Source organism: Polypterus senegalus, chromosome 17 (genome assembly GCF_016835505.1).
Source record: "Polypterus senegalus isolate Bchr_013 chromosome 17, ASM1683550v1, whole genome shotgun sequence".
In the NCBI taxonomy this organism is placed as follows: Eukaryota; Metazoa; Chordata; class Cladistia; order Polypteriformes; family Polypteridae; genus Polypterus; species Polypterus senegalus.
Genome location: NC_053170.1, coordinates 2,939,843 through 2,966,355, shown reverse-complemented (window position 1 = coordinate 2,966,355; position 26,513 = coordinate 2,939,843). Strand labels below are relative to the sequence as shown.

At 44.2% G+C, this 26,513-nt stretch overlaps 1 protein-coding gene across 1 annotated transcript in view; it reads right to left on the bottom strand.

The window, feature by feature from the left end:
• The window catches only part of kcnj19a (potassium inwardly rectifying channel subfamily J member 19a), a 60,773-nt gene extending 39,208 nt beyond the window's left edge, over nt 1-21,565 (bottom strand). The window contains exons 1-2 of the mRNA XM_039740496.1: nt 20,973-21,565; nt 19,899-20,857 (exon numbers count right to left, since the gene is read on the bottom strand). Of these exons, the coding sequence (XP_039596430.1) occupies nt 19,899-20,564 (666 nt within the window). The 5' untranslated portion in view covers nt 20,565-20,857; nt 20,973-21,565. The remainder of the gene's footprint in view (nt 1-19,898; nt 20,858-20,972) is intronic.
• Between the last annotated feature and the right edge of the window lie 4,948 nt (nt 21,566-26,513).

Sequence of the window (26,513 nt, the reverse complement as noted above, 5' to 3'; positions counted from 1 at the left end):
CCCCGTGACCCTGTAGTTAAGATATAGCGGGTTGGATAATGAACGGTGGTCACGTTGACACTGTAAGACTTTGCTGTGCGCTACACATGTGTCTCATTCAGAGACAGGACATACCTGAGCAGCCCCGGAGGTCCAAGCAGGTGAAGTTGACTCCAATGGGCGCCAATAGTCCAGCTTGTGGGAGGCTTCCCTGTCTCAAATAATAACAACCACCCGATAAGTCAACTCTGCGGGGTCTCGGCTCCGGGCTGCAGTGATACCAGACTCGTGCTTTCCTCCACTAGCAGAGCGAGGGATCATTGAACCTCGGTGACTGGCCTTTGCTTTGTCCAGTCATTTTCTTTTCTTTTCAGAATTAAAGGGGGCTCATCTGGAGGTATCCCTACCCTCGGACCACTGTCCAAACAGTCACGCGCAGTCTGTATTCTGTCACTGTATTCAAGATTATTCCCATTAAAATGTCAGAACACGGCTGGAGTTCCTAATGCTTAGGACTGCGATGTTGGGCAGAAATTCCGTTCAGAGTTTCGAACAGCGCAGTGGCAGAAACCGAGCGGGCTGATTTGAGATGTGAGAAGCTGAAGACCCCCGCACACACGAGTGAACATGGCGCTGTCACTGACACGCTTGTCCTCATAAATAGACTGTATAATGACATTCGACATGGCTTGCTTGACATCGCCACACCTGCGACCCTCCTGAAGAAAAGAGGCACACGCCCGTCTAGCGAATATTCTGCTGTCGTCGTTATTGTCTAAATGGCATGAAATGAAAATTCTTCAATCTGCTAAGAGAAAAAAAAAAAACCTGCATTGTGACAATTCCAATGTGACTCTTTTTTTTTGCATAATAGAATCTGATCCAAGACTCCCAGCTGCTTGAAACCAAAGCGCGCCAAAGCCCCTGCGGAGCCAAGGAGGGCGACGTGCCGATCTGAGACTGTGAAATGGGATGGGAAGGCGAAACAGTCAAGGAATCGATGGTGACACACCGAAGATACGAAAAAACAAAACGTCGATCAGAGCTTCGACACAATGGGGCTCGTCTATCAGCAGAAAAGAAGAACAAAATCAAGAAAGAGCTGATCAATCGTCTGCCAGAGCGAACTTCCTGGGGGAAGGAGGGGGCTTCTCTGAGGTCACCGATCAAACATCCGAAACTCTCGGCGTGTCGCATTTATTAGCCGTTACTGGAGGACGACAGTCAATCGGGGGCCTCGTTAGGGGAAAATCAGACAATCTGGATGACAAGCGGGCGCCACGCGAGTACAGCCGGGGTGCGGGGGCACAAGGGCACCGACATAAATACTACCCTTTATTTTGGGGTCTGTGAGTCCATCTATCTATTATATAGTGCCTTTCACTCTATCTATCTATCTATCTATCTATCTATCTATCTATCTATCTATCTATCTATCTATCTATCTATCTATCTATCTATCTATCTATCAGTATATAGTACCTTTCACTTCTATCTATCTATCATTATATAGTGCCTTTCACTCTACCTATCTGAGTGAAAGGCACTATATACTGATAGATAGATAGAGTGAAAGGCACTATATGCTGATAGATAGATAGAGTGAAAAGCACTATATAATGATAGATAGAGTGAAATGCACTATATAATGATAGATAGATAAAAGTGAAAGGCACTATATAATGATAGATAGATAGATAGATAGAGTGAAAGGCACTATATGATAGATAGATAGATAGATAGATAGATAGATAGACAGATAGAAGTGAAAGGCACTATATAATGATAGATAGATAGATAGATAGATAGATAGATAGATAGATAGATAGATAGATAGAAGGTGGAACTCACAGAAAACAAGATGGCATTGAGTGAGTTTATAACATAACAAAATAAATCCCAAATAAAAATGAATGTACAACATGATGAATAGACGGCATTCTGCACATTCCACGACCTCAGAAGAAACTGATTCAATCCTAAAGAAATCTGATTAAGCCCAGGAAAAGAAAAAAGAGAATAAAACTGGAGATGCAAGTCTTTCCCCTAAATCAGACACAACACCCCCAATTTCTGATGCCTATTGAGTTCCCTCAGACTCGGATATGCTGGTCATTCATAGAAACCCCAGGCTGCCCTTCTCTTGGCGACTCGTTTGTTTCTAACAGCATTGAAGTGATTATGGTGCTGATGAGGCGCAGCTCGACATTTCCAGAGAGACGCTGCCGCTGCTGTTGCTGCTGCCGCCACCGCCGGGGGCTTAGCCTTTGCTACCGATTTGGTCGAAATGACATCAGGTCTGAAGGAGGAAGCCTGAGTTAGCGATAAATTGAAGAGACGCCTCATGTAACCAAGGAAGGCCGAGGCTAACGGCCCCTCGAGATGAATAACTGAGGCCGCGGTAAACTAGTGGGGTCATTCGGGGGGCCGTCCTGCTCATTGCACTTTATATTTCTTGTCCCCCAACCACTCACTTTCTTTTGTCCAATTTATAATTTATTTTTGGATTGTTTTTGTTCTTCTCCAGTTCATTCCAGTCTCTGCAGTTTGTATTAAATTAAGACTCTCAGGCACCATGGGACTGCAGTTCTACATTTTTTGCATGAAAATGTGCTTTATAAATAAATGTTGTTGTTGTTGTTGTTATCTGCTAAAGTTAGGCTGCTGTGGTCCTGATCCTTTATCGGATTTGGGCAAAAATTTAAAAAGTAACGTGTAGCCTTTTGGGCTATTTTCTTAAAGACTGCTAAGGTCAGGGGGTCCCCAAGTCCGGTCCTGGAGGACCACCGTGGCTGCAGGTTTTCATTCTCACCCTTTTCTTAATCAGTGACCTGTTTTTGCTGCTAATTAACTTCTTTTGTATTCATTTTAATTGAATTGCTTTTGAAGACTCGGACCCCTGAATTGTTTCATTTTCCTTAAATGGCAGCCAAACAACATTGAGATACGAAATGAGCCAAAACAACTGGTGACCATCACACAATATCTGAAAATAAAGAAAGATGAGGGTCTCAGGAATGTTTGATCTGCTCAGGTCCCCAGTGCTCTTAGAAAAGAGAAAATCCACAACGTCGGACATGTCTGCTATTACAAAATGAGAGCAGCAACAAGCCACGGAATTAAAGAACGAGTTTAATTAACAACGAGAATCGGCGCCTCATTAAGCAACTGGTGGGAGTTTGAGGCCCTGACTCAGGTGGTCTTCAGATGGCTCCCTCACTTCACACTTCATTTCTGTTTGGGTGCCACTTAAGGAAAGAAATGAAGCAAAACACAGGAAGAAATCTTAAAAAAAACAAGTCAATTAAAATGAAAGGAAAAGGAGTTAGAAAAGGATCAGAGTTGGGGACCCCTGGCATAGGATGCTGTGCTTGGGGGTCCTTCATGGTCCCTTTAGTAGAACCGTTCTAAAGTTTTGCTCTTGTTATTCAAGTTTAGTTCAGCAGGTCTCACAAGAGGACACTGCAGACAAGTTGAGCTCCTACACGTCTACTGAGGGTCTCGCGTCCTCCCTGCATGGAGCTCTCGTGTTCTACTCATGTCTGCTGGGGTCTCCTCCGGGTGATCCGTTGTCCTCCCACCACCCAAAGGCTTGCAGGTTCAGTGAAGTAAGGACGCTAAATTGGCCTGTGTGTGTGTTTGTTTTGTGTGTGTGTGTGTGTGTTTGTGTGTGTGTGTTGGTGTGTGTGTTTGATGTGTGTGTGTGTGTTTGTTTTGTGTGTGTGTGTGTTGGTGTGTGTGTGTCTGTTGTGTGTTGGTGTGTGTGTTTGGTGTGTGTGTGTTTGGTGTCTGTTGTGTGTGTGTCTGTGTGTGTGTGTCTGTTGTGTGTGTGTCTGTGTGTGTGTGTCTGTGTGTCTGTGTGTGTGTTGGTGTGTGTGTGTGTGTGTGTGTGTGTCTGTGTGTCTGTGTGTCTGTGTGTGTGCGCCAGCTCACCGCAGAAAACGAACTACAGAAGGCCGAAAAAGAAACCAAAATCCAAAGGAAAATGAAGGCAGTTTTTCAAAATCCAAAAACCAAATTGAAAGAAAACCAAAAGATCAAAACCCAAATGTTCAAAGACCCCCAAAGAGAGGAAAGCACAGAAGGGGGGAGCAAGCAGGCACAGCTAGTGACAGACCCGACACACAAAACACGTCTGATTATTATTAACCGATAATAAGATTTTGCACGGATTCGAGCGTGAAAATGTGCGAACAGGAAAACGCGTACGCCAAACCCATCAGGTCGATCAAACCTACCGAGTTTAACTTTTCATAAAACGAACTCACCTTATAAATGTGAAAGCACCCTGAACGCTGGCCTGACTCATCCATATATGGCGCATGCTAATCAGCCTCATGCATATGCAGTCACTCCGCTGCAGAACGTCATTGGCTGGTGTAGCTCAGCCACCCACCTGCTGAACTGAGACCCCGCCTCCTGCATTAAAGAAGATCCGGCTGCTGTGAGAGCACATGAGTGGCTTTATAGCGCCTCCCCTCTGTGTTCGGGGCGTCGGAGAAGGTGCCAGGGTTTGAGCGGGTACACCTGGCACGTGTCACAATGTGATTTCTCTTACAATGAATAGTGCAAGTCATTTGAAACCAGTCACCTCAATGACAAACCAGGCAGCATGTGCAGCACCGTCACGTCTGCCAAGGCCACTTTACCTGGAAATCACTGGGCTGACCCAGGCCATCGAGTCGTGATGTTTGTCAGCCTGTGGGTAGGTAGCAATGGGTACAAATAAAGTACATAAAAGAAGCAATTTGGGTAAGCAGGCAGTTAGATACAACGAAAGAGAAATGTTGAGTGTTTTACTGTTGGCCATGGACACTTTGTATAAATCAAGGACCTGAAAGGAAAAAGAAGGACCACCTTGGGGGCAAAGTAAGTTTTGGCATTCTTTTATTAAATTGTGTATTTGCTAATTGCTTTTATTATGGCTTGGTTATGTTTTTATAAAGGAACCACAAAAGGAAGCCATGATAAAGTCATGGAATTCTTGGGGAAAACCGGGATAGAAAAAATGAATCTGTTTGAATTGAGGTGCGGCACGGTGGCACAGTGGGTAGCTTCGCGGGTCCTCCCTGTGTGGAGTTTGCATGTTCTCCGCGTGTCTGCGTGGGTTTCCTCCCACAGTCCAAAGACATGCAGGTCAGGTGCATTGGTGATCCTAAATTGTCCCGTGTGTGTGTGCCAGCCCAGCCCAGGGTTTGTTTCCTGCCTTGCACCCTGTGTTTCCTGGGATTGGCTCCAGCAGACCCCCGTGACCCTGTAGTTAGGATATAGCGGGTAGGATAATGGATTATTGGATGGATGGGATGAGATTAGCCTCTCATCTTGGCATCACATGTAACTGGCGCATTAAAGCAGCTCAGTCTCCTTGCTGCCTGAGTGCCATCGAGTGCCCAGATTGCGTTAGCAGGACCGGACACTGCGGCAAATTGCCTTTTTTATGTTGTGTTTTATGGATGTGCGCCCACAGCATATGAGAACTGCAGGCAGCGCCCCCCCGTCACTCAGTTAATGGCTTACAGAACAGCTTGGCCAAGATATTCCTGCCCTGTCAGTAACTTCACTTCTAAACTGGCGAATACGGAGAAAAACAGAAATCTTAGTGACATAATGAGGGTATTAGAAACAAAACTCGATCCATTAGGATTAAAAGTCAAGACAGAGGTAAAGAATTAAGGGGTCATTATGGACTCGGACTGGAATTTGAAATCACATATTAATCAGATTATCAGGATGGCATTTTTTTCCACTTTCGAAATGTAACAAAATTTAGAGCTCCTTATAACTTTGCAAGATGCTGGAAATTATGAGTTGACGCTTTTGTTATCGGTCGACTAGATTACTGCAACGCACTCCTCTCAGGACCACCCAATAAAAGACGACGAGGGCAGAACGGAGCTGCCAGAATCTGAACTAGGAAATGAAAATCCGAGCCGATCACGCCAGTCTGAGCGTCACTACACTGGTTACCGGTGCCATTTAGGATTGACATTCAAATCCTGCTGATGGTTTATAAAGCCGTGTGTCATCTGCTCCATCCTGCCTGTCACCTTACACTCCAAGTCATAACCTTCGATCTTCAAATGAGGGTCTGCTTAGAATTCCGAGAGCAAGATCTGGAATACGAGTTTACTGGTAGAAATTCGCCAGGCTGATATAATAAACTGCTAACAACACATTACTGTGACATGACTTTCTCAGAGCTTCATTTTAGTGGAACCCTGATATTCTGTATATGCATTGACTGATCATTTTTATCACATTTCCTCAACCCCTACTTTCTGTTCTTTTTCCGTGTTTTTCCGTGGCGGTGATCTGCACCACCTGACCAGGGTGCCACGCAGTCCCTCGTGGCATCAGGCCTGCTATGCCAAATTAAGAAGCGCCACTTCTTTGAGATTGGAAAGTTCCCAGTGCGGGTGCTTGGAGCCTTCAAACCAGCAAATGCTATCCTGCAGTCTCAGTCAGATGATCTGAGCAGCACGGGACACCCGTGAGGAGGACTGATGGGGAGTGTCATCTCCTGCTGAGGATGAGTCACATCCACCAAAACAAGGAGAACGATGAGCAGACACCGGGGTCAAAGTGTTGTGCTCTCAACTCTGGGCCAGACAGACTCTGGTGACCCCACCATTTCCCCCCATCAGGCTCTGAAAAGATCCCCGCTCAACATCCTTGACACGGCCATTTCAGAAATGGAAACACAAGAATATTGACCTGAGGGCGGCACGGTGGCGCAGTGGGTAGCGCTGCTGCCTCGCAGTTAGGAGACCTGGGTTTGCTTCCCATGTCCTCCCTGCGTGGAGTTTGCATGTTCTCCCCGTGTCTGCGTGGGTTTCCTCCCACAATCCAAAGACATGCAGGTTAGGTGGATTGGTGATTGTGCCAAGTGTGTGCTTGGTGTGTGGGTGTGTTTGTGTGTGTCCTGCGGTGGGTTGGCACCCTGCCCAGGATTGGTTCCTGCCTTGTGCCCTGTGTTGGCTGGGATTGGCTCCAGCAGACCCCCGTGGCCCTGTATTCGGATTCAGCGGGTTAGAAAATGGATGGATGGCTGGATATTGACCTGATGTCAACCCAAATCCAGCGCATTTCTAGATCCCACCCTGTTGCACCCTCTGGCTGTGATGGCTGGCACTGCAGCCAATGTTGTTGTGGCAAAACAGATGCTGCTCAAAAAATGTCCAAAGGAAACCGACCTGTCCACTGTGAACTGTAAACTCCGGCAGGAGTACAAGGAAGCCTTGCCCGAGTCGCATAAATTGTATGGTCGTTGGTGCGTGTGAGTGCAGAAGTCCAAAAAACAACGAGATAAACAGCAATTTAAGCTTAAAAGCAATTTCTTTAATATTTATTCTTGGTGAATTTGAAAGAAAAACTGCAAGACTGCAACCCCATGCTCAGCCAACTGCTTTGAGTTCGGCAGACTGACTAAGAGAAAGAAAAGTTCTCTCTTTTATTTGTCACCCAGCTTGTTCATTAGCCAGAAGAGAGAACCGAATCCAAAACCTAACAGTTCATTTTGAGGTCATAAATCAATTTATGGTAACGTCTTCATTTACGACATACAGGAGTACAGAACACAAGCAGTGCCAGGCTCTACAGAATGAGTCCTTCTCAGCAGACACACACACACACCCAATTGAAGCAGTTTTCATAAAGTTCATTGCATTAGTTTTTATAGCTTTAATATCCTCATTAGATTCTATTTGTTTGGTTAGATTAATAATCTTAATTTATTAATTCATAAATGACATTTTTGTCTTATATTTTTAAGCAAGAGTGAAGAAAACGATCACATTGATTTATAATATCACAGGGTGTTCTGTTAGTATCAAGAGGTCAGCACTTTCACATAGAAGAATGTAAACCAGTCTCATATCGACATGCTCCACCGATCCCTCTCCACTTGGACAGAGGCAGTGGTGCTGTAAGATGTTTCTGGACTTCTCGACACCATCCAACCTCTGCTCCTTAGGGACAAGCTGACAGAGATGGCAGTAGACTCACACCTGGTGCCATCGGTGGATCGTGGACTATCTTACAGTCAGACCTCAGTATGTGCGTCTCGGGCCCTGCAGGTCAGCAGCACAGGAGCGCCGCAGTGGACTGGACTTTCTCTGGTCCTGTTCAGCCAACATACATCACACTAACAATACAACTCAGAGTCCTGCCACGTGCAAAAGTCCGCTGACGACACTGCTATGGTGGGCTGCATCAGGAGTGGGCAGGAGGAGGAGTACAGGAACCTAATCAAGGACTTTGTTAAATGGTGCAACTCAAACCACCTACACCTGAACACCAGCAAAACCAAGGAGCTGGTGGTGGATTATAGGAGGACCAGGCCCCACATGGACCCTGTGATCATCAGAGGTGACCGTGCAGAGGGTGCAGACCTTTAAATACCTGGGAGTGCAGCTGGATGACAAACTGGACTGGACTGCCAATACTGATGCTCTGTGTAAGAAAGGACAGAGCCGACTATACTTCATTAGAAGGCTGGTGTCATTCTAACATCTGCAATAAGATGCTGCAGATGTTCTACCAGACGGTTGTGATGAGCGCCCTCTTCTACACGGTGGTGTGCTGGGGAGGCAGCATAAAGAAGAGGGACAAACTGGTGAGGAAGGCAAGCTCTATTATGGGCACGGAGCTGGGTAGTTTGACATCCGTGGCAGAGCGACGGGCACTGAGCAGACTCCTGCCAATCATGGAGAATCCACTGAACAGGATCATCTCCAGACAGAGGAGCAGCTTCAGAGAGAGACTGCTGTCACCGTCCTGCTCACTGACAGACTGAGGAGACCCCACACTATGCGACTCGGGGAGGTAAACGTTAACATTACATAAAGTTATTGTCTGTTATAACTGCATTGTCATCACTCTTTAATTTAATATTCAATATTCATATACAAATTCTATCTATCTATCTATCTATCTATCTATCTATCTATCTATCTATCTATCTATCTATCTATCTATCTATCTATTATATAGTGCCTTTCATATCTACCTATCTATCTATCTATCTATCTATCTATCTATCTATCTATCTATCTATTATATAGTGCCTTTCACCTATCTATCTATCTATCTATCTATCTATCTATCTATCTATCTATTATATAGTGCCTTTCATCTGTCTATCTATCTATCTATCTATCTATTATATAGTGCCTTTCATATCTATCTATCTATCTATCTATCTATATATCTATCTATCTATCTATTATATAGTGCCTTTCACTCTATCTATCTATCTATCTATCTATCTATCTATCTATCTATCTATCTATCTATCTATCTATCTATCTATCTATCTATCTATTATATAGTGCCTTTCATATCTATCTATCTATCTATCTATCTATCTATCTATCTATCTATCAATCTATTCTGTGCATAAACATAATTCCTTTCCTACCTAAATGAAGATCAAATCATATAGCTCTCTGCATTATGATTAATACAAAAATACAGTCCTTGGTATTTTGTGAGTTAAATACTTCTAATCATCTGCAGTGGGCTGGCGCTGTGCCCGGGGTTTGTTTCCTGCCTTGCGCCCTGTGTTGGCTGGGATTGGCTCCAGCAGATACCCGTGACCCTGCAGTTAGGAGGTAGCAGGTTGGATGGATAGATGGATCCTTCTAATCATTACAGTTAATAATGTTTTTTTCTGCTTTCTCGTGTGTCTTCAGCATCGTGTGCGAGTTCCTTCTCCACTTTGTCATGGGTCCTAACCCCCTATTGTCACACCATGTTATATAAAGGAAAGAGGAATTTGGTGATCTTGGCCCATGAGAAGTCCATAACAAATAACTTGGATATGATGAATTTGGAAACAGGAGACTGCGGTTGTAGAGTGGATTGAGGAGGAAGGAGAGCGGAGCTGTTCAGTTACAAACAGAGAGTTCAGGTGGTTACAAATCAAACAAGCTTAAAACGAGACAAAAAGACAAAAAAAAGGAAGACAAAAGTTCAAATGTTCTGTTCTAAATCTGTTGTGTTCTACAAATTAGTTTGAGAATTGTAGAAAGGACTTGGTGAATTGTTATTTTCTTTAATTACAATGCCAACCCTTTTTAGTCTTGTAAATATTGAGAGGTCTTATTTTATTCTTACTTTATTTTGAAAATTTATTTGAGAATTAGGCCATCCAATTAAAATAAATTTTATGTTGTTGGTTGTAAAGATCTGGATGGATATTTAATTGCATTCTGTATTTTTTTTTTTTTTTATTCTATTTTTTAGTTTTATTTGGTGACTTGATTTTTTTTTCTTTTCTAACTTGGCCTACCCTTTTTAGTTTTGTTAATATTGGCAGTAGTGAGTTGTGTTATTGTTGGGGTCGATCGAATATATTTGATATAGGCCATCCAATTAAGGGAAATGTCATGTAGTTATAATCTGATGAGGAATATTTGATTTTATTTGTTGTTGTTTTATTTTTTAGGATTGCCACCTTATCGTGGCCAGGGGGGTTTGCGTGCCCTCGGCGACCCTAACAGCTACACCAGCAGAAGGTGGGACCCCCAAGTTGGACAGGTCTTAGGGCAGAGGCCTGGCAAGGTGCAATCCAATTACATGATAAAGTCATCCAGAGCACCCCCCACCACCTCTACCACTTTCCCGCCGCCGTCGCCACCATGTGCCCACTTCACATCTCTGTCTGCCCCCTCATATATGCCTGTCTAGAACCGGCCCAGCCCTCCATTGATGGATTGAAGAGCAGAGGTCCACTTGACCAGCATCATCTAATTCCTCCAAGTGAAGCATGAAAACCATGAGGACTGATTGAGATCATTAATGTTAGGGGGGCCGGGTGGTCCCGTGGCCTCAGAACCCCTGCAGGTTTTGTTTTTTTCTGTCCTCCTGGCCATCGCACTTTACTTTATTCTTTGTTACTTACTATTGCCTAATCTTTTTTTTTTATATATTTTTCTTTTTTCTTTCTTCATCTTGTAAAGCACTTTGTATGAAACTGTGCAATAGAAATAAATGTTGTTGTTGTTGTTGAAAAAGACAAAACGCCCTTCAGTGTAAACACGCAGTGCCGGTCCGTTTAAAAGGAAACTAAAATATCATCCGTGCGTCGTATTCGTCACTTTTAATATCGTGATATTGTTGTCATTACCAGAACGGATCAGGGATACGATTATCATGTGGGAGTCGTCATTCAGCTGCATTTCCCTACATGACCAGAGGTGCCGCCATTTCCCCACATTCTCTGAAACGTCAAGTTTGCGGGGCTCAGAGTTCCTGTAAACGGGCGCCTGTTCTCCTCTCAAGATTACTTTTTATAAATCTCAACGTTTGCGTGGAAGGCTCCGCACGCACATTGAGATGATAATCATAAGCAAAAGATCCAGTCAGGGGAAAATGCCAGGGTCAAAACCTGTGAGATCAAAATGCCCTGGCAACCAAAGCCCAGGGGCAAAGACAAAATGGAGGTAAAAAGAGTCAATATACTGAGAAATACGAGATGTGGCATAGCCCACTGTTGTGATCAGCGCCATACATACAGCGCATCCTGAACGTATTCCCAGCGCATCACTTTTTCCACATTTTTGTTATGTCACAGCCTTATTCCACAATGGATTAAATTCATTTTTGTCCTCAGAATTTTAAACACAACACCCCATAATGACAACGTGAAAAAGTTTACTTGAGGTTTTTGCAAATTTATTAAAAATAAAACAATTGAGAGATCCCATGTCCATAAGTATTCCCAGCCTTTGCCATGAAGCTCCAAATTGAGCTCAGGTGCCTCCTGTGTCTCCTGATCATCCTTGAGATGTTTCATTGGAGTCCACCTGTGGTCAATTCAGTTGATGTGACCTGATTTGAATGGCACACAACTGTCTAGAGAAGGTCCCACAGTTGGCAGTTCATGTCAGAGCACAAACCAAGCATGAAGTCAAAGGAATTGTCTGTAGACCTTCGACACAGGATTGTCTCGAGGCACAAATCTGGGGAATGTTACAGAAAAATGTCTGCTGCTTTGAAGGTCCCAATGAGCACAGTGGCCTCCATCATCCGTAAGTGGAAGAAGTTCGAAACCACCAGGACTCTTCCTAGAGCTGGCCGGCCATCTAAACTGAGCAATCAGGGGAGAAGGGCCTTAGTCAGGGAGGTGACCAAGAACCCGATGGTCAGTCTGTCAGAGCTCCAGAGGTCCTCTGTGGAGAGAGGAGAACCTTCCAGTAGGACAACCATCTCTGCAGCAATCCACCAATCAGGCCTGTATGGTAGAGTGGCCAGACTGAAGCCACTCCTTAGTAAAAGGCACATGGCAGCCCGCCTGGAGTTTATAAAAGGCACCTGAAGGACTCTCAGACCATGAGAAACAAAATTCTCTGGTCTGATGAGACAAAGATTGAACTCTTTGGTGTGAATGTCAGGCGTCACGTTTGGAGGAAACCAGGCACCGCTCATCACCAGGCCAATACCATCCCTACAGTGAAGCATGGTGGTGGCAGCATCAGGAACTGGGAGACTAGTCAGGATAAAGGGAAAGATGACTGCAGCAACGTACAGAGACATCCTGGATGAAAACCTGCTCCAGAGCGCTCTTGACCTCAGACTGGGGCGACGGTTCATCTTTCAGCAGGACAACGACCCTAAGGACACAGCCAAGATATCAAAGGAGTGGCTTCAGGACAACTCTGTGAATGTCCTTGAGTGGCCCAGACTTGAATCTGATTGAACATCTCTGGAGAGATCTTAAAATGGCTGTGCACCGACGCTGATGGAGCTTGAGAGGTGCTGCAAAGAGGAATGGGTGAAACTGACCAAGGAAAGGTGTGCCAAGCTTGTGGCATCATATTCAAAAAGACTTGAGGCTGGAATTGCTGCCAAAGGCGCATCGACAAAGTATTGAGCAAAGGCTGGGAATACTTATGGACATGGGATCTCTCAGTTTTTTTATTTTTTATAAATTTGCAAAAATCTCAAGTAAACTTTTTTCATGTTGTCATTATGGGGTGTTGTGTGTAGAATTCTGAGGAAAAAATTAATTGAATCCATTTTGGAATAAGGCTGTAACATAACAAAATGTGGAAAAAGTGATGAAGCGCTGGGAATACTTTCCGGATGCACTGTATGTAGTGTCACAGAGCCATAGGCGGGGGGTCCCCCTTGGTCATAACAGAGTGCATGCCACTTAACTAAACCTGAATGGCACCCACTTGGCAGCCACGTATGTCGCTTAATGGGTTGACTGGCTCTGGATGCGTTCGTGCCATGCTGGTGCATGCTGGGTACTCCCGAGATGGTCCTGAATGAGTGTCCCCAAATGATGGAGTGTCGTCCCCTCAGAGTTTGGTTCTGGGAGGCTCTCCATCCCTCATAAACCCCAAATGCGCACTAAGGGGGCTCTCAGCGTATGAACGGATTCATGTAAACTCAAATCTGATCTTAAAGAATGGTAAACTGGAGTCTCGTTTTTAAAAGCCGCGCAGAAAGGTAAGCCACCTCTCGCCTCAGTCTGCCCCGGAGGTCTGGGATTCAGCGACAGCTCCTCGCGGCGTCTGCATGTCTCTCGTTTCCTGACATTAAAGCGCTCAGTGAACTGTAATGACAGTGTCACACACCTCCGGCACAAGCCGTGATGTGACGGGCGTGCAGAAGCAGGGAAAAGTACGGCCCCAGGGCCACAACACGATGGCATGCCCCCCTCGGTAGGACCGAGTCGGAGCCTGGCGCTCCATCAGTGCTCTCTGAGGCAGCCTGGCGAGGGTCTCATCTTTCTCATTTTACATCTGGGCAGATTTCTACAGAATTCCTCATTGCTTGGTCAAGCACCTTCTTCTTAGTTTGACTGTCAAGATGCCAAGTAAAATAACAATAAATGGATTTGGTATTAGGTGGCACGGTAAGTAGCATCAAGTAAATCCCATTTCGGCGGCACAGTCATACAATATCAATGTGGGGCTTTACTTCCAGCTACACTGAATTTCAAGTCAGGTGGATACACGACTGTAAATTGGCACAATATGCCCATGTCTGTGCCCTGGCACCTTGTGTAGTGATGTCCTGCCTTGTATCAATGACGGAAGGTTAACTGCAACTCTGACTTTGCTTAAGCAGACTGAGATCATGGAAAGTTGAAGCAACTGATCCTGCAATTCGTATCAGTGACCCGGTGGTGAGGCCTCATTGACTCAGTGTCCTGGGTACAAACCTCACGCGCCAGGTTCTGGGCACTGTGGCATTTGTGTGGGATCATGTCACGGCATTCCAGACATGCAGGTTAGGTTAACTGCCAGTTCTGTGCTGACTCTGCGCAAGGAGGCCCCGTGGAGGACTGGCACCCATCTTTGGGGATGAAAAAAAAAAACAGAGAAGCCGAGGAAAACCCACATGGGTGGGCATCAAGACCAGAACGCTACCTCTAAGAACTGACAGCACCATTCCTGCTGCCCTGAATATTGTCACAGTAAATGACACCGACACAGGGAAAACCTGCAAACCCCACGTGGGCAAAGAATTCCAATCCTGCACTAATCCTGCTGCCCTGTATTATCCATCCATCCATTATCCGACCCGCTATATCCTAACTACAGGGTCACAGGGGTCTGCTGGAGCCAATCCCAGCCAACACCGGGCGCAAGGCAGGAAACAAACCCCGGGCAGGGCGCCAGCCCATCGCAGGGCACACACGCACACACACACTAGGGACAATTTAGGATCACCAATGCACCTAACCTGCATGTCTTTGGACTGTGGGAGGAAACCCACGCAGACACGGGGAGGACATGCAGACTCCACGTAGGGAGAACCCGGGAAGCGAACCCTTAAGGGTCTCCTAACGGCGAGGCAGTAGCACTACCACTGTGCCACCGTGCCACCCATGCCCTGTATTACCCATCCATCCATCCATTATCCAACCCACTATATCCTAACTACTGGGCCACTGGGCCTATATTACATTATATTATATTATATTATATTATATTATATTATATTATATTATATTATATTATATTATATTATATTATATTCTTTGTGCTGCTGGTCTAAGACAGATTGAAATCTAAATAATCAACATGGACCTCTGTTAACATTTGTAGTTCACCATGCAATGTGTAGGTCTCTATCATATGCCATTTGGTATGGGATTCACAAAAGCAGGGCTAACGTTTAAGAGGCACCATCTGTTGAAATGATAAATACAACGCATTTCATTACTAAAAATGTCTGTGATGCATCATCTGTTGGAACAGCAAATGAAACGCGTATAGCTCTGTTGCAGGCCATTCGGTAAGGCATTTGTTAATGCAATATAAATGTTGGTGATGCACCAGGAATGACAAGTGCGATGCATTGTATTACTAAAAATGTCTGTGATGCACTCTCTGTTGAAATGACAAATGCAATTCATATATCACTGTTATAGTCCATTCGGAATGGCTTCCATAATAGCAATGATAATGTTTGTGATGCAAAATGTGTTGGAATGACAAGTTTAATGCATTTTATTGCTACAAATGTTTATGATGCGGCATCTGTTGGAATGACAGAGACATTGCAACTGGCGGACACAGGCCGATGCACAGACACTTATTTTATTTAGGTATCCATCCATCCATTATCCAACCCGTTGAATCTGAACACAGGGTCACAGGGATCTGCTGGAGCCAATCCCAGCCAACACAGGGCCTAAGGCAGGAACCAATCCCGGGCAGGGCGCCAACCCACCGCAGGACACACCCACCCACACACCAAGCACACACACTAGGGACAATTTAGAATCGCCAATCCACCTGACCTTCATGTCTTTGGGAGGAAACCCACGCAGACACGGGGAGAGCATGCAAACTCCACGCAGGGAGGACCCGGGAAGCAAACCCAGGTCACCTAACTGCGAGGCAGCAGCGCTACCCACTGCGCCACCATGCCGCCCCTTGGAATATTATATTATATTATATTATCCATCCATCCATTATCCAACCCGCTATTTCCTAACTACAGGGTTACGGGGGTCTGCCGGAGCCAATCCCAGCCAACATAGGGCGCAAGGCAGGAAACAAAACCCGGGCAGGGCGCCAGCCCACCGCAGTATATTATATTATATTATATTATATTATATTATATTATATTATATTATATATCCAGTCATGGTCAGTCCTGCTAAACCCAGTTCAGTGTTGTGACCAAAGCATCAAACCCAAGGCAGGTGTGGACCCCGTGTGGTCCCCCAGACCATCATAGACTTTCTAAATTGTGCTTTTCATAATTCATTCATCTGTCTCTTTAAAGAGAACTGAAGCTAATATGTGGCAACAACATTTAGAAAAAGATTAAAACTAAAGCTGAAATTAAGAGTGAATTTGAGTTAGGTGCTCACATTTGTTAATATTACCATGAATATGATGTCATGAGCCCAAGCTCACCATTCCAAATAAGTCAAGCGCCATCAGTATATCGTAAGCACACAATAACGAGTTTAGAACAGTCGTTGTGACAGGAATAAAGGAACTGTTTTTCAGACTTGGACACTTACAAAGGCGTAATGCCAGGGCTGAAGGCTGCACCCACTGCCCCATCTTTGAGTTGGTGAAAAAAAAATGTAATTGTGTACACCGAGGGGCGCCAATTACGTAACTGAAGAGGCGCGCGCGCTCCGGACGTCAAAGGGGATCCAAACTCCTCCCCAAGTCGCTAATATCTAGTTGAACGTTTTGCGCGCGGACACCCGAGGGGCGCGCGCTGCGTTAAGGTCAGGAGCCCCCTGCTGGTGTCAGCCCAGATAGTTTTACTGCCCAGGGGTGTTTCGTAAAACTTCTCTGAAATGTTGTCTTAACTGGGCTGTCCGGTGGCGAGTGGCGCACCACGCGTGACCGCGCCTGTGTGAGCGCGCCTGATGCAGACTGGCCTCCCGTCCGTGAATAGATAGCAGGCTCGCTGCCCCACAATGAGATTCGGTGCTTTATAATATGAGTACAATCTCTGAAGACAGAGGCACATTCATCATGTTTTAAAATCTCAAATTAAATTGGAAAGCACTTTATATGTAATACCTTTCAAAATAAAAATGTAACTTAAATCCGCAATAGTTAAAAGGCAAAAGGACAGAAAAAAAAAAAAGTGAACATCAGCAAATGACATTAGAAGAGCATCGCAGATCGACGGCGCAGCAAGTCACAGGAAATGAGGCTGACTGGAGCAAAAGTGAAGAAGAAGAAGAAGAAGAAGAAGAGGGAGGGGGAAAAGAATCACAACAAACACAGCCCCCTGGGAATCTTTACATCAAAGACCCCAAACTCCAGGCTGACATCTCCAGGCCTTAATGGCACAATATATAATGTAGTAAGCCTCAATCTATAAGATGTGAGCACCGCTCTAAAGGTGGACCAGGTGGGACCCCTGTATTCATCAAGAAGAGAAGGTGTGAAATACAGCGGGCACCTTTGAGTTATAAATGTCTGTCTATACATGATCAGTCAATTAAATCCTGTCGGAGCAGAGACGGGCTGAAGTCTTCTTCTTTCACACCATTCACAAATTCAAATGGCAGACACAGATGACAGACTGGGCCTGAAGCTTTGAGGGGGCATCGGGGTGGCAAAGGGCACCACAAATAGCTGCCAGCACTCGCCAGGCACACTTGGAAATGGTGTGAAGGCGGGCAACGTGTCAACCCCAAGGAAACGGCGTGGAAATTAGCCATCGGCTCGGAGGCATCCAAAGGGAACGTGTGAATGCGAACGGGGAATGTCGGAAACGAACTTGAGGGAAAAGGGAAAACCTGTGTTTACGTAATAGGAACACCGAATGAAACCATAAAGAAAAAGATGAGAGGCGAGTTACAGAGCAAAAATGAGTGGAAAAAAGGAAGGCCAGATGACATGCAAGTAGCTATAAACAGAGGAAGAACGATGGAACGGGGACACGGGAAATGTACAAAGCGCAGAAAGGAAATAACAGAACTGCGTTAGGGCAGGAGAGGGAAAACTCCTCATGTCAGCGTGCCCTGTCATGTCAGGTGGCATCGTGAACAAAATGACAAAAAACGGGTAGATGGAAATGAACGGCACTGTATGAGATAGATATTTGAAAGGCGCTGAGATGATAGATAGAGTGAAAGGCACTATATAATAGATAGATAGATAGATAGATAGATAGATAGATAGATAGATAGATAGATAGATGTGAGGAGCACTATAAATTAAAAAGATATGAATGGCCCCGTGACCCTGTGTTAGGATATAGCAGGATGAATGCTGACTGACTGACTGACTGGTATGAAGGGCATATACTGTATAACAGATATGAAACATGCTTTAAAACAGATACATAAGAAAGTCGATTTAGGATATGTAGGAAGAAAATGTACTGTGTTATAAACTGATGACATGCACTCTATGATAGAAAATGTAGAATGCAGACACAAATAAATATGAAAAGTACATTACTATTGTTAGATGAACAGATGTGAAAGACACTATATAAATAATACAGTAGACAAACATTAAAGTGCAGTAGAAATATTGACTGATAGACCTATATGGTACAGCAGTACAAGAATCACACGAAAATCCTTGTAATATTTAGTGTATATGTGGGAGTTTGTGTGTATACTGTATATGTTAATATATTAGAATAGTAGTGATTCTATTATATACTGTCAAATCATATAAGTCCATCAGCCAATAAAGCTACTGCACTTTAAACTATATGGCATATAACCATATCCAAAGACCTCAAGACTATGGATAAATAGATGGATACCTATGAAAAGCACTATATAATAGTTATGAATAGCACCATAGATCTTAAATGTGCATGTTGATACCTACTGTATACAGTATATCAAAGGTGCTATAAAATAGGCATGAAGAAAAGGCACTATACAATAAATTGATATGAAGTGCACTATATAATGGCAAGTGTAGTATACAGATAGACAGGGAGGAAAGCTATTATATTAAAGTAAAATGGATCGATTTGAAAGGCGCTATATAACCGATAGATGTGATTTAGGCCATATATGATAGCTAGCTAGCTAGATAGATAGATAGATAGATAGATAGATAGATAGATAGATAGATAGATAGATAGAGTGAAAGGCACTATATGATAGATAGATAGATAGATAGATAGATAGATAGATAGATAGATAGATAGATAGATAGAGAGAACTATATCTTAGACAGATTGTACGAATGTCTCTTCAGCCGCTCGAACTCCCACTGATTACGTTGCTTCATTTCATGTTCTTTGTGTCCTTTTCTATTGTAATTCGCGTTCATTTCTCGGATGTCACATTAACATTTGAAGTTGCATTTGTACAAAGCCAATATATTTGATTTCTTTAAACTCTGGCTTACCATTTTGCGACATGCTGTCATCACTCAAGTGCTTTTGGTTCGTTTTTTTTTTTCAGACTGTCGCTGTTTTTAAGTTGATTGTGACTTGGTCAGGACAGCTTGGCTTGCGGACACTGATATGTTTGTATTTTTTTATTTATTTTTTTTATTTTTATTTTACCAATCTGAAGCACATTCCTTAAACGCACTGTTTTAGGAGACAGCAGTTTATTTATTTATTTTTTTGTTTCTTTTTGGAGTTTTCCTGAAAACCCCCGGTGGTCCCCTGTGATCCCACTGCCGGCCAGTCCCGTGTCCCTCGGCGACTCTCCGGTTTTCTTGTTGTATTAACTGCAGACCTGATTCTGTCCTGCGCGTTTGCAGTATTTGATAAAGTTCGTTATGGAAGACGCTATATAAATGTGACGTATCGCGTTTAATTATCGCAGTTACGTGGATTTCCAAGCTGCACTGCAGACAACGCGAGCCTGTACCACCGCTACCACCACCACTACTACTACTACTACTACTACTAATAATACTAATAATTAAAGCCGTTCCCTTTGCTGTGCCCTTCTAGGGGGTCGCGAGGGTCCGCAGGTGCCCAATGCCTACCTTGATCAGCTTGCAGCGGATCTGCGCCGACACCATATGGCTGTTTCTCAGGTTGCCCACCCTGAACATGAGGCACATCTTGCCGTCGCGCTGGGAGATGACCGCGTCGTGGCTGAACATGAGGGTCTCCGCTCGTTTCTTTGGCTGAGACATCTTGATGAACATGCATCCGATAAGGAAGGCGTCCACAATGGAGCCCAGCAGGGACTGGAACAAGAAGAGGATGATGCCTTCGGGACATTTCTCGGTGATGTATCTGTAGCCGTAGCCGATCGTGGCTTCCGTCTCAATGAAGAAGAGGAAGGCCGACGGAAAGTTGTACACGTTGGCCACGCAGGGGGTGTAGGTGGAATCGTGTGCGCGGTTGAGATCCCCCCTAATGTAGGCAATGACCCACCACATGGAAGCCATTACCAGCCAGGCTATGGTGTAGGTCAAGATAAATATGAGGAGGTTCCATCTCCATTTGAGGTCCACTAAAGTGGTGAAGAGATCGGAAAGGTAGCGGCTGGTTTCGCCGCCGAGGTTGCCGTGCTGGACATTGCAGCGCCCGTTCTTGTCCACAAACCTCTGCCTCTTCTTCTTAACGGGGGCGGTGTAGCTTGCTGCTCGGGATGTGTTCACAACTTGGTAGTCTTCCCCAAATTTTCTCCTTAGTGCTGACATTACTCAGAGCCACAAGAAAGTTCACACGCCAAATGAAAACTTCCTCCGAGGTGCAGCAGTGCGCGGTCAGAAGGCGTCCATCCTCCGAGTGGTCGACAGTGCAGACGAAGAGGGGAGGAGGAAGAGGAAGAGGAGGAGGTGAGGGGCGATCTGGGCATCCGCAACCGCGTCGGTCTTCCTGAGAGAGGGGTCGAGTTGCCGGGAGACCCTGGAGGGTCATGGACAGGTGGCGGAGCTCAGGTGCCGCTGTCGGAGGAGTGACGAGAAACAGCTGGCAGGCGCTTCGGGGGTCTCTGTACAAAACAGAGTCAAATAAGAACAAAAAAAAAATAACGTTCTGGGCGTTTTTGTGAAATCAGCACGCAATACAATTCCCAGTATAATGAACAGGTATAACAGCAGGGTTACCTCTTAGGGGGTCCGCCGCGCTCCACTCCGCCTCCTCTGTGAATGCTATAGCCGCCCGGGTAGCTCTGGAGGTTCGGCTGTCCCCGCTGAGAGTTAGTCAGTGGACAACGGAGAGATGCGACTGTCCAAGTGATGAGCTCGCAATACAAACCTCAGAGGGTCTTGGGTTTTACTATGCCAGAGGTGGGCTCGAAACAAGCAGGTCTGGAAGGGGGGTCCGGAACGATTGGAGTTCCCTGATGCTCGTGCAGTGCCAGAGGGACGGAGGCAGGATGAGTCCTCGTGTCTCCCCAGTATATGACGGCGGCGGGGTGCATGCCCTCTCTGTGCCCGTGCGGTGCCACCCAGAGCCGACGCGCTCCGCACGCTTAAGCTGGGCTCCGGCGCCGACTGGCAAGAGGCATGGCTGCTGCGTGGAGTCGCGGGGCTCGGCGGGAACTGTGCACTATGACCAATACGGCGAAGTAAAAAAGGAGGGGAATAATGGAACGTGCGACCCTCCGAACCAATCAGCGGGGAGAGCTGCTAATAAAGAGGGGCTCTCCGGGGAGCTCAGCTATACTGCTGGAGCACAGAGAGAGAGAGAGAGAGAGAGAGAGAGAGAGAGAGAGTAGAAGAGAGACAGGGTGGGGGACCACCAAAGGAAGCAGCACAGCTCCCCCAATTCTACCGCTCAGCCACAAGCAAAAAGAGTGAACAAAAACTCAGCTGTCATCCGAAAAACCGAACACCTGCATAGTGTCGACATTCGTTTTGGAGGAGCGCCGATACGAACACAAAATAAATACAAAATATTTATAAAAACAATGCGATCAGAGGAATGAAGACGTTAAGAAACGCGTCAATTCGTCTTAACGGCATTTCTTTTGCAGTACTTTCTCTGACGAGTCCATCGGCACACCCTGAATGGACGCGCGCGGCTCCCCTTTGTCTCGTTTCATTGTTCTTCGCGAGCGCGAATGCAGGCGATTGTTCGCGCGCGCGTACACTTCTGTGGTCCAAAGGGGTGAAAACAAACTTAATCGAACTCGACAGTCCGAAACACAAACTCGGATTAAGCAGGCTCGAGTCTGGTACCTCGACTTATAAATCGCAGTCACTGCCAGTCGCGTCTCACACCGGACATGTCACATTCTCCTTAGCATTCGCTGCAATATTGAACGCATTGCTTGATTTGTACATCACGGTGTAGAAGATCAACAGTTACTTGTGACGAAATAAGCAGAAGACGATAAGACACCACCGGAGTCCCCGCTTTGACACACCCGCCCATCGCCTTGTTGTGATGTTTTTGCGCCATCACACTGCTGTATGGAGAGCTTGCGTTCAGATTTCCGTTGTCTTCTTATCGCGATTCTCTGTTTCTGTCTCCCTTCCCTTTTTCAGAGATGATTTAACGAAACGACACTGTAACGAAATAATTCTGGAACCTACAGTGATGTTAATTTCATAAATGATTCCTTTCATTTTGAAAAAGGCAAATACTGGAAACTATATGGCGATTCTGAACAAACATCCTTTAAAAAATAAAAAAATAAAAAATCAACCATTTTGTGATTTATTTAATCCGGTTTAAAACAGAATGCAATGTGGGAACCTTCCCTCAGCCGGGGCGCCCACCTGATAAGGCTTAGTATCGGCTCAGCAGACACTAAGGTCGGTGGAAAATGGAATAAAAATTTTAAAACTGTCAAAGGTTAGATTGCACGTCAGCATCCCGAGAGTCGACGAGATTCTATTGGGGCTTCGTGTCCCAGTGAGCGACCCAGTGGGGTGAATGAGGATCGTACCGACCACCGCCGTGTCAAAATACGTTAGCAGATACGTTAAATGATACATTTCTACCAAAATGTCCACTGATGTCCCATCTAGGAACGGATCCAGCTATTAATATTCTAAGCTAGAGAATGGTGTACGTGTTGGCGGCCGCAGCACTGACTCCTGCTGGACAGCAAATTAAACTTCTCCTAACTCGGATAAGGTTTCCGGTTCTTTATAGATAGAAACATTAAAGGCACTGAGCGCATTGCGGAAATCATAAGGCCCAGAAAGACAGAGTGAAAGGCACTATATGATAGATAGATAGATAGATAGATAGATAGATAGATAGATAGATAGATAGATAGATAGATAGATAGATAGATAGATAGATAGATAGATATTAAAGGCGCTATATAACTCATAGATAGATAGATATTTTTTATTTTTAAAATGACCTTTATTACGAACATTAACAATATACACAGTCAAATACTAAATTCCAAAATTCAAGATAAAACAAAAAGGTTTATATCAGACAACCACCACTACTCCCCCTTTACACTCCTCCTACTCCACACATAAAATATATAAAAAAATTATAACATAAATAGATAGATAGAGTGAAAGGCACTATATAACTTATAGATAGATAGATAGATGGATAGATAGATAGAGTGAAAGGCACTATATAACTTATAGGTAGATAGAAGTGAAAGGCACTATATAATAGATAGATAGATAGATAGATAGATAGATAGATAGATAGAGTGAAAGGCACTATATAATAGATAGATAGATAGAAGTGAAAGGCACTATAAAATAGATAGATAGATAGATAGAGTGAAAGGCACTATATAATAGATAGATAGATAGATAGAGTGAAAGGCACTATATAATAGATAGATAGATAGATAGATAGATAGATAGATAGAGTGAAAGGCATTATGTAATAGATAGATAGATAGATAGATAGAGTGAAAGGCACTATATAATAGATAGATAGATAGATAGATAGATAGATAGATAGATAGATAGATAGATAGATAGAGTGAAAGGCACTATATAATAGATAGATAGATAGATAGATAGATAGATAGATAGATAGATAGATAGATAGATAGATAGATAGAGTGAAAGGCAGTATATAATAGATAGATAGATAGATAGATAGATAGATAGATAGATAGATAGATAGATAGATAGAGTGAAAGGCACTATATAATAGATAGATAGATAGATAGATAGATAGATAGATAGAGTGAAAGGCACTATATAATAGATAGATAGATAGATAGATAGATAGATAGATAGATAGATAGATAGAAGTGAAAGGCAGTATATAATAGATAGATAGATAGATAGATCTATGTATATTGAGGGCAATGGGGGGCATCACTGACCCCAATCCCCAGATACAACTATTCAAAGACCAATCTGTGTACAAATAATATTTTTTATTTCAAGGAAATGACCTCACTTCCAGAACGCAAACAATGCACAGTTCTTTGTCTCTTTCCTTCCTCCATACCTCCCAGGTGAGCTTTGTCCACCTCCTCGTGACTCCAACTCCTTAAGTTTGGCGAGGCAGCTCCCTTAATGCCAAATTACAGCACTGCACACAGGAGGCATTTCTCTTTCAAAGTAAGGATTCCTGCTCTTGGCAGCTCTCTGGTGACATCATTGGCACACCATAGGGCTGTTCAGTTGGACTACATTTCCCAAGATGCCCCGTGGATGTGCTCTTGGGTGAACCAGTAAATGGATGCCACCATGTAGCACCTTCGGGACTCAATAGCCCTGACAGGCACTCACCCCATGAGCTTCAAATAAAACAGACATGTAAAGGTCAGCCATCTAAAGGTGTGCCATCCTGCATATCTATCATATAGCGCCTTACTCATCTATCTATCTATCTATCTATCATATAGTGCCTTTTACATCCAGCTGTCTGTGTCTGTTAGCTAATTGTTCATTTTTCATATTTTTATGCATTTTCTTTAATGTCTATTATTATGTACAACCTTTTCAAAAGTGCTTTGTGGGTTGAGCCCCAGGAGGCGGGGCCACCGTGACATCACCACGGGCTATTAAAGGCCAGAGAAGTGGAAGCTGAGGCAGCGGATCATTGAGTGTGTGGAGGAGTTTAAAGTCAGTTTTGTTGGATTTTTCTGCTTTTCTGATTACTTTTGCTCTGTTTTTGTTTTTTGTGGATTTTGCTCTTGGATTGTGTTTTAAGGATTTGTCCGCCTTGGATTACCTTTTAGGCAAATCCTTTTTTTGTCTCTTTTCTCTTTTTTGAACATTTTGAAATTTCCTTTGTAATAAATATTTTAATGGTTCTTCATGGAACTTGTGCTCTACTATCCAGAGTTGGTCAGAATGGCACCTGAGGCAAAGCACATTTTTAATGCCCACAAAACTCATGTACTCCTATTACACATTCACTGAACCATTCACATTCACGTACAATACATACTGCGATACAAGCTTCACATTACAGTGCGTCGTCAGAACCTCAGACAAAACAATGATTTTTTTTTTAAAAAAACAAACTTTTAAAAGACCCTTAATTAGGCGTAATAACACATTATATGCAGCCGAATGAGAGACAAAACTCATCTGTTTCTCTTTTCCCACAGGCTGTTTTCAACACCCTGCCAGTTTCAGTTTAAATGTTGCTTGCCTGCTCTTTTCAAATAAACACAGAAGGTGCAAACGTAGGAGACGAGTGAGTGACATCTTAGTAACCTTCTAGGAATGAACAACATTTTACAAACCGACACAATCAAAACATATGCAGCACAGAAATGAACGCCAGTATCATTCGCTTTTGTTTCCTACATTCCAACAGATGGCGCATTGCAAACATTAACTCCGCTCTTACAAATTCCATACCAAATGGTCAATAACAGAGACATATGTATTTGATTTTTCATTGCAGCAGATGGCACATCAGTCGTGTTTATGTGTTTTATTAATACAAATGTTTGTGATGCACCAACTGTTGGAATGGCAAATGCGATTATACAAGTTCATTGCACAAAGTGCATTCCAAACAATAACGCTGTGGTCTATGTGGATGACTTCGATTTCAGCCATCTTGACCATGCAGGTATACACAGCTCCTTTTTTATTAAATCCTTTCCGAAGCCCCGAGTTTGCTTTATCAGGGTGTTGAGTGCTGCTTGATTTTTAGCCCAAATGTGCGACATCACAAAATGGGTGGAAAGAGAAGTCGCCTGAGGACTTTCTGGTTTCCTGAGAGTTTCTTTGGCTTTTATTTTCTCCTCGCCGTTTGCTTTTTACTTTTTTTATTTTCCTAATGCCAGTGAATTTCTTTCTCTTCCTTGTCACCTGCGTGTTTATGCCGAATGCAAATCCTGCCGCACAATGTCCCGCTGTACCCACGCACGCTGTTTTTGTGCACTTATCATAATTGAGGCGAGCTTTTAAAGTGTGTCGAGAGAGCAGTAATTGCTCGGGCTGATGATGGCACCCGTCTCTTTAGGCTGGAAAAAAAGCCCACAAACGGCGCTTCCCCGCTCTCGCTTTTCACGGCTGTCTTTTTCAAAAGGCGCTACTTAGCTCGTCTCTTTTTAGAAGATAATGGCGCACTGATACCTCCCTCCACAGGCAGGCTTTAAACATCACAAAGTGGGTGGGTGGCACCATGCTTGAACCCCGGCTCGAGTTCTCTTTTATGCAACTGATGTGGGTTTCCTCCCACACAAACTGCCAAGTGTTACTGTCCTTAAAAATGGCTTAAAATTGCTCAGTTGC